General features: G+C 42.3%; 1 protein-coding gene across 1 annotated transcript; it reads left to right on the top strand.

Moving 5' to 3' along the window:
* The first annotated feature begins 5,479 nt into the window (after positions 1–5,479).
* LOC134181066 (glutamate receptor 2-like) lies at positions 5,480–12,202 on the top strand. The gene is made up of 12 exons (XM_062648265.1): positions 5,480–5,614; positions 5,681–5,809; positions 5,963–6,199; positions 6,282–6,457; positions 6,529–6,603; positions 8,178–8,354; positions 8,419–8,529; positions 8,594–8,701; positions 8,774–8,917; positions 8,971–9,183; positions 10,540–11,646; positions 11,867–12,202. Exons 1-12 carry the CDS (start codon positions 5,491–5,493, stop codon positions 11,924–11,926), a joined length of 2,661 nt encoding a protein of 886 aa, XP_062504249.1. The 5' UTR covers positions 5,480–5,490; the 3' UTR covers positions 11,927–12,202.
* Positions 12,203–12,500: the final 298 nt, after the last annotated feature.

Below are 12,500 nucleotides of genomic sequence, written 5' to 3'. Positions count from 1 at the left end.
GTTGCTAAATATTTTAAAATTGCATTTATTTTAATTTAATAGCACGTGACGTACAATTGTACGTATTTTTTCTAGTTTCGTAACAAACGAAGTTTGTTGTTTGCTAAGAACGTTGACGGTTTCAGAAGTGCCTGTTGATTTGATCGACAAAAAGGATCTAAATTGTAGCCACAACAAGCACTTTGAGGCTACAACTGTTAATATTAATTAACATTGTTTCCCTAATAATTTTTTTAAATTGTCAAAACACTGTATGTTAGATTTCTGTGACTGTACTACATCGGATAACAATTAATTTTATCCAAGATGTATAAAAAATGATATTGATTACCTGTCAAACGAATCTACAGCAGCAAGATTCTGCTCATCTTAATCAGTCCAGCAGGTATCTTCTTATCTACACATTCACAGTAAAGAATTTTTACATTCAATTCGAAAGTGTTGTAAACGCGACATATATATCTGTGAGTTCCTACTACCATGGCGATCACCTCAGGTAGAGGAGTTGAACGTTGCAGCTGTATTCCATGTGTTGCTAATTAAATGTGTTCACCAAGAGGACGAGCATCATCCAGGCGATAACAATACTGACGATAGTTCTAACTGAAATTCTGATCAGAGCAGCATCATGCCGTCTACCAATTAGTCAAACGAACCTCTATAACAGATTCACACCAGCTATATATCATTATTATTATTAATTATATTATATTTTGCGAATAAATTAGAGCAACAGAGTGATTGTTAATATGATAGTTTCAAATTGTGCGCAAAGTGGCTGCCTAGATTGTGTGCACGTTTGTATTATGAACACACGTATAATTAATAATTAACGGATATCGGTGTTTTATGTGCACTTGAAAAACATATGTTGATTGTTTAGGCGTAAACGTTTGTTAATTAATTAAAGTTTAAGAGAATCTACATCTTGTTTTCTCTAGTTACGAATTGCTGAGTAGGATGTCTATGGTAGTAGCCTAACGTTAAATGTGGGTATGCGTACTACATTACAATGTACCAATAACGTCACTAACTCGTCACGTGATTTTTGATTATAGTTTTCGAAAAGTAGATATCAGCAACTTTGTTGATAAAGACGGAAACAAAATCTAAACTTTATTAGTGCGAGAGATAAATTCTAGCTGTAGCTAAATTGCTGATTTACACTGAATTCAATAGTTTGTCATCACTATTCCCACAGAACATGTTTGTGGTATTGAAACTAATCAATTACTTGTATGCTGTACTTTCGTATATTTTTGTTTGTAGAAAAATCTGCAGAATCTTGTATGTTACCATTAGCAACGCTATCTGAGCCAGATATTTAGGGTAGCTATTTTTCATTTGGTAGAGATATAACGTTTTTTCCTTCCCAGTTGCTACACTTGTCCAATAAGCTACCTAGCATTCAGCTGAAAATCTCTTTCACTAATTTGAGCAGCTGTATTGCAAATTGCCTAAGACCTATCTGATTCTCAGAGAGAAATGATCAGGAAAGATAGAACGTCACCTGAGAATCGCAGTAAAATCGTCACGTGATGGGAAGAAGGTTACAGTCAAAGGCAAATAGCTAAACGTGTTAGTTGTAGCCAGAAAACAGTTTCCAACAGAACGAGAAGAAAACGGGAAACTGGAAATAAGAAACAAAGAGAATTGCCTGGAGACCTCGCATGACTTCTACGAGAGACGATCGCCATCTGATCCGAATATCGCTTTATAACCGACGATTAACTGCACTCTTGGATAAGTCCAAATTTTGCAGGCCAATGGTTCAAAAATTTCCATCTTCACAGCTAATTAAAAGGCGTCTCCGAGAGGTTGAATTGTTTGGCTGCATTGATAACAATATATACGACAAATAGCTAGGAATTGCAGAAAGAAAATACATTATCACATGAAAATTTGACAGTCACGCAGACCTGATAATTTCTAAGCACCAAATAGTCATGCATTATGTGGGGCTATGCTAACAGCACAAAATGCATTGAATTCCTTGACGTCAACAACAAGAAAAATATTACAGTGAAAGATCTCTCTAGGGTCTCGATCTTTGGCTGCTTGCAGGATGTCACTTATTATGAGGAGATTCACACTTTCAAATTTAACTATAATGCCACTTTGCTGCGAATAGAGGATGTTGAGAAAACAGTGTCGATGATTGAACTAATGGTATTACGTGAGCGCAATACTTTATTGCACGTGAGCTTGAGAGAATAGCAAGTATGCGTGTATGGAACGTCCATTCAATTTATAATTTGAATTAAAAATTGAAAATTGAATCCAACAATAAAAATTGAGTTTCAATTTATTGAAATTTGCATCTATGGGGCGCCTCTTCCATTTTTAATTTGAATTGAAATTGAAAATTAAATCCAACATAAAATTTGATTTTAATTTATTGAAATCTGACATTGAAGGAAATTTCCAGAATATCTCAGACAAAGAAATAGCACAAATTGCTATTGTAACGTCAATTAATCAAACTTTAAAGCAATGAGTAATTAATAAACAAAAAGGTTAGAGTTCGTGTTCATTTTCATTTTTGTTCTAAAATGAAAATTGAAAACAGCAGAATTCCTATTGATTAGGTATAGGCGCCTTGGCGGCTTGTCTTGGCGTCTTAAAGCGGCCTTTGTACCGTATTTGCACTCACTACTAGTACACTCTAGGAGACAATAGACGATATTTGGGGGGCGGAGCTTCTAGAGCATGCGCAATCTCGAGGGTAACACACACCTTCGCCGACCTCGCGGTACACGAAGTCCACGTTTCCGGGTCTGCTTCTGGACCGTGGATCATCTTGCCGTTGACTAGGCTCTGTAAGTAAGTTCACTACTTACTATTTCGTGCATCTTGTTAGAGACCTTGCCTGCGTAGAGACACGTAGGAAGCCATTTCTTGAGTACGGCTTCTCGAGGGAAAGAGACTGCTGTTCACGCTGAAGACGCCTGATTCACACTCTGAACAGATACATGTGGAGTGGAAAGACAGACTTCTCATTGCCTAGCGATGGATTAGTTTTGGCGAGTGAAATCATGCCACCTGGGAACTCATTTGGGGTAACCAGACATGTAGGACGTTCCGCGTTGTTTCTGGGCAGTCTAGCTTGCTTCTGTATATATGTGATGGCCAAGTCGAAGATCTTACTGTGATAACTTGCACTCGATAGGTACTGACGCAGACCTGAGTACAGTGCACGTACACTACAGTCTGTTTATTAGCACTACCTGCCAGCCTACAAGTCCCAGCAACAATTATTATGTCTAAAGTAACACAACACACATGCACTAGCTATTCCATAGCTGAAATGTCTAAATCAGAAAGCAGAGGCTGTGCTACTTCATTTGCAGGTGCAGTTGATCAAGACGTATATATAGTCTAGTGATCATACAGAAGTGAAGATGTTGATTGTCGAAAATGTCACTGAGGCTGAAGCTGATGGTTTACGTCGGATAACTGAACAGCAAGCAAATGAAATAGTGGAACTTGAAAACAAGATTAGAGTTCTCGAGTAAGACCTTGCATCTGCAAAGTCTGATTTGCAAGGACTCACCTAGCACACTGCTAAATGATAAAATCAAGTTTTACACAGGTTTTGTGTTGAGAAATGTGCTTGAACAGTGCGGAGTTGGATTGAACCAGCAGTCAAGACTATTACTTTGTATAGGAAACAAAGAATTAGGCCATGGTACATCAAGTGATGTAAGCTCATGAGCTCACCGCCTTCCATGAAGGGCTTGTTAGGCTAGACGACTTTTTGCTAACTCTAGATCGACAAGATACACAGTTCCACAGTTCAGGAACGCTAGATGGGGGAAACAAGTAGTCCTATTGATATAATTCAGCCACACAGTCCGTCACGTTCGGTTACCCCGAATGGGTTCCCCTACCGCAAAATCTGCACCTGATAAAACTTCCATCGCTAGGCAATGAGTAGTCTGTCTTTCCACTCCACGTGTATCCATTCAGAGTGTGAATCAGGCGTCTTCAGCGTGAACAGCAGTCTCTTAGCCTCGAGAAACCGTACTCAAGAAATGGCTTTCTACGCGTCTCTGCGCAGGCAAAGTCTCTCACAAGATGCACAAAATGGTAAGTAGTGAACTTACTCACAAAGCCTAGTCAACGGCAAGATGATCTACGGTTCAGAAGCAGACCCGGAAACGTGGACTTTCTGTAAAGCGAGATCGGCGAAAGGTGCGTGCTAGCCTCGAGATTGCGCATGCTCTAGAAGCTTCGCCCCCCCCAAATATCGTCTATTGACAACAAACCGCTCAAATAACACGCTGATACTAGGGGCTTGGCTGTAGTGACGGCTCAGATCCACGCTCCCCTTTATTAGCTTGAAAAATGTGCTGAAATAACCCGCACAGTTTTCTTCAAAATTATCCTGCAAACAGGATTCAAGAGGTGTATGACAGTTTTCTACAAATATGTAGTCAAGGTTTGAACATCTTGTTGTCAAACGGATTACAGTTACTATTACATAGTAAATTAAGTTAAATACTCGCACCATTGCCTTTTGTCTGAAGCAACAATTTCTTAATTTGCCCCATCACCATGAAAACGGCAATTCCGTGCTGTACTAATTAATTAATACAATCTGAAATTAGTTAGGGTAATTAGTGACCCTTACGTACGAAACCTGTTGCTCAGACTGGATTTTAGAAAAATTATTGAAAAAGACAGAGCGGCTTACTGCATCTCTAATAGTGGCAATGCTGTCTAGCCTAGTAGGTCAAATTTATTAGTATAATTTGTGATACCCGGGATTGACAAATTGCAACCCAACAACATCATTCCGTTTACCTCCACTGAAATATTGTTTTTTAGTTTGAATTACTTGAGAACCTTTCGATCCATGACACACAACAAGCGAAAGACATTTCTATATATAATAAATTATAAACTATATAAAATAACAAATTTAATAAATAAATAAATAATAAATAATAAAAATAATAAATAAATTATATATACAATAAATTATAGTCTAATTTCGTCGTTTACATAATGTTGTGCTGTTATTGGTTGTCACTTCATGTCAGAAAGTGGCTGTCGTACTACCCGATCTACAGTAGCACCCGTGTAGGAACCGGGGGTATGGGAGGGGCTAAAGCCCCCTCGCTCAGTACTGATCAGTGTAGAAATTTAAATTTTCTGTGCTAGTGACTTTTGCTAGTCTGTTTACGGTCTGGCAAGTGAGGTTGTTTCTCATGATGACATGGGTACAGCTCCCTCGCTCGTGAAAATCTTCCTACGCCACTGAGTAGTGAGCTTACACGTATACTATATTTAATTCCTAGTACATTGCACAGAGCCCTCAGCTAGATATTCAGAATTCGAATGTTGTTGCATAGCCGTCCATATGCAAATGTATTTTAATGCCTTAATTAATTGCCATGCCGTCATGGTCCATGCGGATGCTACGAAGTGCTGTCACGAGACTGATTGTTATTACTGTACGTGTGCGGTCAAGGATCTCCGGACGACATGGATTCGTTTTCCACTTTGCTTCGTACGTTGTCACCGCTTTTGTTGATTGCTGTACTCGCTCACGTCGACGGCAGTGATCCAGTTCGACCGGGGTCTCTTTCAAGAAAGAGTTCTCTAGCTTGTTAGTAAACCTGCACTGGTTTCCAATCTGATCGAATCCGATACACTACCTTGCATCCGTTTACAGACGTCCTCGTCGATGGTTCCTACTCTGACGTCGCCGTCGAGGCTGTTTCCAACAAGGTCGCTCGGGATACTGAAAGTGGCAAGGACGGACTGAGAATGAGTCTGAAGATCGTCGACGTAGAGGCAACAGGTGAGAAATAGGTTGGTGTGTACGCGTGTGAGGGTGAAAGACGGTGATAGGCTGTATGTAGAGGTGTGAAGGCAAGTGACAGACAGAGATAGGAAATGACGGGAGCGTGTGAAGTAGTAGAGCGTCGTCCATGTTGTTGTTTTATGCATACAGACGGAGGGTGCGACCTGGTTCAAGAATTTGCGGCCGTTCATTTGACTTCAGCGTGCCTGCCTACTAACATGTCGCAGCTAGCAGCGCCAGTTGTGTCGCTACCTCCACATTACGCCGGAGGTACGGGGTCGCGTGCGTCGTACTTGAGCTTCTCTTACACCGACAGTTTGGAGCTTCCAGTTCTTCTAGTTGTAGCTAGAAAACTGGAATGGACATCAGCGGTGGTCGTTGGCGAAGGTGATTAGGATTTAGTGTGGTAGTGTGCGGACACTACCAGTTATGTCACGCCCTATGTGGGAGTAACTCTTTTTGTTATCAGATGATACGTTTGTTGCACGGTTGATGCGTAGCAGCAGGACATTCCAGCTAATGGACGTCGTAACATTAAATGAGGAAGCGAATCCTGAGACTGTTTACTGGAGAATCCAAAACATGGAAGCAGACTTCGTGCTTGTTCATTGTCATAGTTACATTTGTTATCAGCTCGTCGCAAAGGTGTAATTTGCATGTTGATTATCGATTCTAGATAATTAGCAACATTTAGCAATGACGTGTCTCTTTCATAGTTGTTCTATCTTCGAAATGAAAATGCAGACAGTTTCTCTGCTCCATGGCTTCTGACTGAAACCCTCACAAAGAGTGTAAGTATGTACTTGGTATGTATTACTGGGTACTCTCACGGGGCTCCCTCTTACTTATATCAGACACAAAGGTGTCAGCTGTTTGTGGTTGTCTTTTAGATTGATGAGGGAGTGGAGTGAATGTTTAGTTTTTTAATTAATTTATTAAGAAATGAATTACCTGAACAGTGTAAGGGTTACCAGGTTCAGGTGATGTAATCATCAATTATTGTGGGGTGTAAGTGCTATGTGACATACAATCAGTTGACTGGCAATGCACAATTGATTACTTCACCTGAACCAGCAGGGTAACTTTATACCTTGTTCACATGACAAAACAGTCTGTAAGACTTATTAATGGCAGATCGAGGCATTGCTCAAGGGCGGGTTTGATGAGCCATGTGCACCAAATTTAGTTGATGTGACATAAACAATTGATAAAGTCTACAGGGCTGGTCTCTGCAGACCAGATGAGGGATGGGCTACGCCTTACTTGGCCATGCAGGGCCCACCTATTACTTCAGTGGTAAAGGAGGGAAGCCTAGAGCTATTGATCTTACTTGAAGAGACTGCAATTAACTGTTTTGTAGGTTCCACATAACGGTAAACATAAATATAGTTAATTTATTTACTCATTGAAACCCACATTTAGGAAGTTCTTGCCAAATGCCTGTTAGTAAAAGTCTTATTTTTAGAAGTTGAGTATAGTTCATGGACCACTTGGCCATCTGGTTTGGACACTCTAGTCTTATAGCCATAGCAGGTGGCCCTCAATATTGGGGTTTGTTGATGTACACCACTGTTACTGCCCAACTGGTGGTGTAGAAGGACATGCTGCAGAGGTACAAACAAGAAATGGAAGTTGAGTGCACTCTCTGATAAGGAAAGTTATCTGTGAAAGCTGCAAAATTTCTGGATTACAATTAATTTAATTTTTAGTTGTCACATTGCAGGTTGTGGACGGATAAAGTTTGCCGGGTGGTCGGACCCACTTCTTCAATAATTTGTTGATCAAGTCACAAATGTTCTGACACGAACACAGTTTTGACAGCAACAACTTCAGCTGTCTTGTCTTGTCTTCCACAATCTACAATGCTCAATCTAAGTGAAAAACAACGTGCAACGTTGCAGTTTCTAGGATCTTTACAAAGATTAAAATCTTTTGGTGATTACAGAGTGCTGCACAAATTGAACTTATCAGGGAAGTATGTAGTTACTAGCTGAGTTTGAGACCCATCCTTGATTTTGAATGTGCATGTAATTTCTTGCTGTATTCTTGTGTGATTGGTGTAGCAGAGTGTTTAGTGATTCACTGGTTCTCATTGTAAGTACTGCAGTGTCCTTATCAGTGACATTATGAACGTTCACATTACGTTCTTGAATTGCATGAGTAGTGGCAACAATTTGAAATTTTGTTAATTGATTTTAACATTCCTATCTACAAGTAGAGAACCCGCACTGTGGCTGATGGTGAGTGGTGCACAATTGGAAGGATGCATGGAAGCTGCCACATTTACTTTAGTTGTTTGATACACTTTGCACTGGCTCTGTAGGTTGCAGATGTGTGCCTTTATTTCTGCTGTCATTTATTTCAGACTCGACATGGTACTTTACCAGGACCAGTGATGCTACAGTCAACAACACTCGGCCTGCAGAAAGCACTACCTAACAGCCCACAATCTGATATCCTCCTAGAAGACATTCCTTCTCTTGATGCATCACAGAGCCAGTGCTATTATCTCGAGCACTGTCCAGTCACAATCAAGCATCAGGTACATGACAAATTCAATGTAGAAAAATAGGAAGTCAAATTTAGACTTTTGACTATTGCAACAGCTGCTAGTACTTGACTTCTATGACTCTCTTGTTGCTGTGTCTCACCTACTGCGACATGAAAAGAGATATTTGAATCAACGGAAACAACCTCTTTATCAGTTCATCAATTATGTAACATGAAATTGTAGTCTGTATTTCACAGAGTAATAGTAAACGTAAATGTTTATTGTTGAAGGCAAATCTTCAAGGCATTAGTGCAACCATACACTTTGAAAACGCCTTTGAAAGGTCTTACTCAACGTTGTATGACGTATTGGACGTTAGCCCGTTTGTTGTTGCGACAGTAAGTCGTTTGTACGCCATTGAATTTGATATGAACGTGTCTACCTTTACCATATCTTTTCTGTTTCACAAGATTGGCGTTTACGATAGCAGCAGTTCTCAGTGGTTGCACGACTTGATACCTTTGCGAGATGATGTTAAGAGGCCAGGCCGTTATAGAAGGCAGCTAACGCAATGTGGCGGTGCTAACGGCGTTTTCAGAGTTACTACAATGAAGGTAAGTAAGCCAGTTTGAGATATAGTGTGAGCTCAAATTATGATTCTGCGCAGGAGCCCCCTTTTGTTATATGGGATCCAAACAATACTATTGCTCCCGGAGAGGTACATAACGGACCATACGCTGGTATGGTTGTTGATATGATGGAGGCGATATCTAAAGATATTGGTTTTGAGTACAAAATGTATGAACCTGAAGATCTCAAGTATGGAACTGTTGATGCGAATGGTGTTGGTACGGGAATGGTTGGCGAACTGATGAGATGTGTAAGTATAAGTAATTAGAATACGGAATTGTGAAAATGTTCAATTTTGTCAGTTTAATGTCGTTTGGCTAGTGTGGTGCAGTGACGTAGTATCGACAATTTTAAGACTTACTTGTGGCGTGTGTTGTTTAGTTAGGTAGCAGTTTCATTGTTTGGCTGCACTAAGACGTATAGATACATGCATTCATGCATACATGACTACGTACGTGATGATGGATCAATGGATGAAGATGATGGCACATGCACCCACCATGCACTTCAGCACCTATCTATACCCACACACGCACGCACACGCACACACACACACACACACACACACACACACACACACACACATAACACACACACACACACACACACACACACACACACACACACACACACACACACACACACACACCAACTTGCACACACACGAACTTGTACACACACACACACACACACACATACACACACACACGCGCACGCACGCACACGCACACACACACACACACACACACACAAACACACACGCACTGCAGTGAATATCTATATAATGTCTCTGATCTTTTGTGTCTTCTGTAATGGAAGACTGACCATAGTTTGACGTAATCGTTGTAGTCAGCATGTAGGAGATACATAATAAGTAGAGAGGTAATGAGCAGAGGTTGCTGCAAAGCTTTGTGGCGTTTTCTTGGTCCTGTGTGGAACTGCCTGTTTGTGTTTGAGTTGTTTTGATGATGAATTGTAGCAAGGGACATAAATACATCGACAGCGGTGATAACAAAGATACGTAAATACGTACAGACGTAGATAGACATACATGCATATGCATACATTCATATATACACTAGCCCACACCCGGCAAGTCCGAGCGCACGCGGTGGGCAGTGGAAATCGAACCCTCCCCGCGCCAAGCCTACTTCCCGTCTATAGCATGACGCAACTTCCGCGACGGAACAAAGCCCACCCGGAGCGAGTTCCCGAGAGGGGTTCCCGGAGAGTCGAGCGCGAGCCAGTCGAAGTTGCTGCCGTCCGGCAGCGTCGTCGCGCCGATCCGTCTATCCGTCCCGCCGCAGTGCGTGCGGGCGGACGGACGGACGGAAGGGGCGCAAGCACAATTATATATAGATACCTGTACGTATACATACATATACTGCACATAGCTATGTATGTATACCTATGTATGCTACGCATGCATGCACGCATTCACGCACAGGGAGGTGATAATAAAAGTGCATTACATGCACACTTATTTACCACCTACCATAATACACTACCAAGATTCCCAGGTGTACAACCATGTCAGACTACGTATACTAAGTCAGGAAAAGCTTTTGCTTGACGGTATCTTTATTATTGTTTTTTGTGTGTATAGGAAGCCGACGTGGCAGCGGCTGCCTTTGCAATTACTGCCACTCGTTCTAAGTCCATACACTTTACTAAGCCATACATTGATGCTGGGAAGACACTACTAGCATACAAAGGAGAGGCAACCAGTTCCGACATATGGGCGTTTCTGGATCCATTTGACTTCACCACAAAACTTGTTATCGTTTTCTGTTTCATCGGTGTTTCTATCATCTACCTTATTCTGAGCAAAATCAGTCCTTACAATAAAAGTCTGAATCCGGAACCGAAGGGTACACGTCGACGATCGGGAGAGTCGGTATCCGACAATTCGCTGTGGTTTTTCTACACTACCGCCATGCAGCAAGGCCCGGATCACATTCCGTCGTTATCCGGGAAAATAATCGTTGCCGGGTGGTTTTTCTTCTGTCTCGTAATCATTGCTACTTATACCGCAAACTTAGCCGCTTTTCTGACTGTCAAGAGTTTCGCTGAGGGTATCCATTCGATGGACGACCTGGCAAAACAGACGGAGGTGGTCTACGGCACAGTGAAAGACACATCGATAACCGAGTTCTTCAAGAACTCTCCGGTTGATGTTCATCAGCGCATGTATGCATTTATGACTACAACAGACGGCGCATTGGTCGACACCGCAGAAGAAGCATACAGCCGTGTTCAATTACAAAATAAAGGCCCGTATGTGTTCATCTGGGACGAGCCTATTCTCGACTACGTCGCCTCTCGCAATCCCTGCAAGAGTCAAGTGGTGGGAAGGGCGTTTAACTCTCAGGGTTACGGATTGGCGTTGCCTCTCAACATGCCCTACCAACTCAACTTCTCTCTCGCCATACTGAAGCTGAGAGAGTCGGGACTGATCGACGGGCTTAAGGACAAATGGCTCCAGGCGGGTGACTGTGACACGTCGAGCAATGCGAAGGAGCTTACCGACGCGGAGGAGGTGCGACTCAGCGATCTAGTAGGAGTGTTCATCATTTTGGGAACGGCCATCGTGCTGTCGATAGTCCTGGCGTTTGTTGAATGTTTGTGGTGGAAACGAAAGAAGGAAGCAGCCGTCAACGTCTCGGTCAATGGAGATGTCAACGTCTCGGTCAATGGAGATGTACAGAAGATGGTGAGTTAAGCAACCCGTCTTGCACCACTATGTACGCTGCTGTGTGTGCGTGCGTGCGTGCGTGTGTGTGTGTGTGTGTGTGTGTGTGTGTGTGTGTGTGTGGGTGCGTGCGTGCGTGCGTGCGTGCGTGCGTGCCTGCCTGCCTGCCTGCCTGCCTGCCTGCCTGCGTGCGTGCGTGCGTGTGTGCGTGCGTGTGTAAGAGGCTTTGCTGCTATTTTAGAAGTATTCCGCAAAGAATGCAGCAACAAGAGACCAAGAAAGTTTGCGCGGCGACGACTGACGCTGGAAAACGGACGACAATGTAATCTTACAGGATGTTGTGGGCATGTATATAAACTGGGTCAACGTTCAAAGATACCGGAGTACGCGGGAGACTGCAGACAGAAAGTTTAATATTTTTATGCTGGTGTTGATTGGAGCTTGTGCATGCATGGACAAGTAGAATCGTTCTATATTTCATGGTGCCAGTGGATCAACTGCAGTCGAGCTGGTATTGAGTAATGCCAAGTTAACATACACGTATACTCTTCTATACTTTCAATATATACACGTGTCGATCATACGACGTCTGGTTTTTGGAGTTTTGGGTAACTGGCGGCTTTCCAGCATCGAGTACTTCGGTGGTAACCATATTTGGTCGTAAACTCGCCCGTGCTCGCGTGCAAGTCTGTTTGGCGCGCTCTTTAGTTCTTTGGTGGCAACTACTAGCGTGTTGATGGATATCAAGCTAATTTTGACTTGCACTAAGTACAATTAATATGTACAGTTCCACGAGGTCTGCTGCTGCTCTCAAGCAGAAACGCATCGCCTAACCCCCCTCCCCCCCGACAATATGCTACCTGCAGGAGTAGCTG

Source organism: Corticium candelabrum, chromosome 6 (assembly GCF_963422355.1).
Source record: "Corticium candelabrum chromosome 6, ooCorCand1.1, whole genome shotgun sequence".
Lineage (NCBI taxonomy): Eukaryota > Metazoa > Porifera > Homoscleromorpha > Homosclerophorida > Plakinidae > Corticium > Corticium candelabrum.
This window is presented reverse-complemented; position numbering and strand designations above follow the sequence as displayed.

Coding starts and splice junctions, on each gene's coding strand:
- LOC134181066 (XM_062648265.1), top strand. CDS start 5,491: ATGGATTCGTTTTCCACTTTGCTTCGTACGTTGTCACCGCTTTTGTTG. Junction 6,458..6,528: donor GTTATCAGCTCGTCGCAAAG/GTGTAATTTGCA, acceptor TCTCTTTCATAG/TTGTTCTATCTTCGAAATGA. Junction 6,604..8,177: donor CTGAAACCCTCACAAAGAGT/GTAAGTATGTAC, acceptor CATTTATTTCAG/ACTCGACATGGTACTTTACC.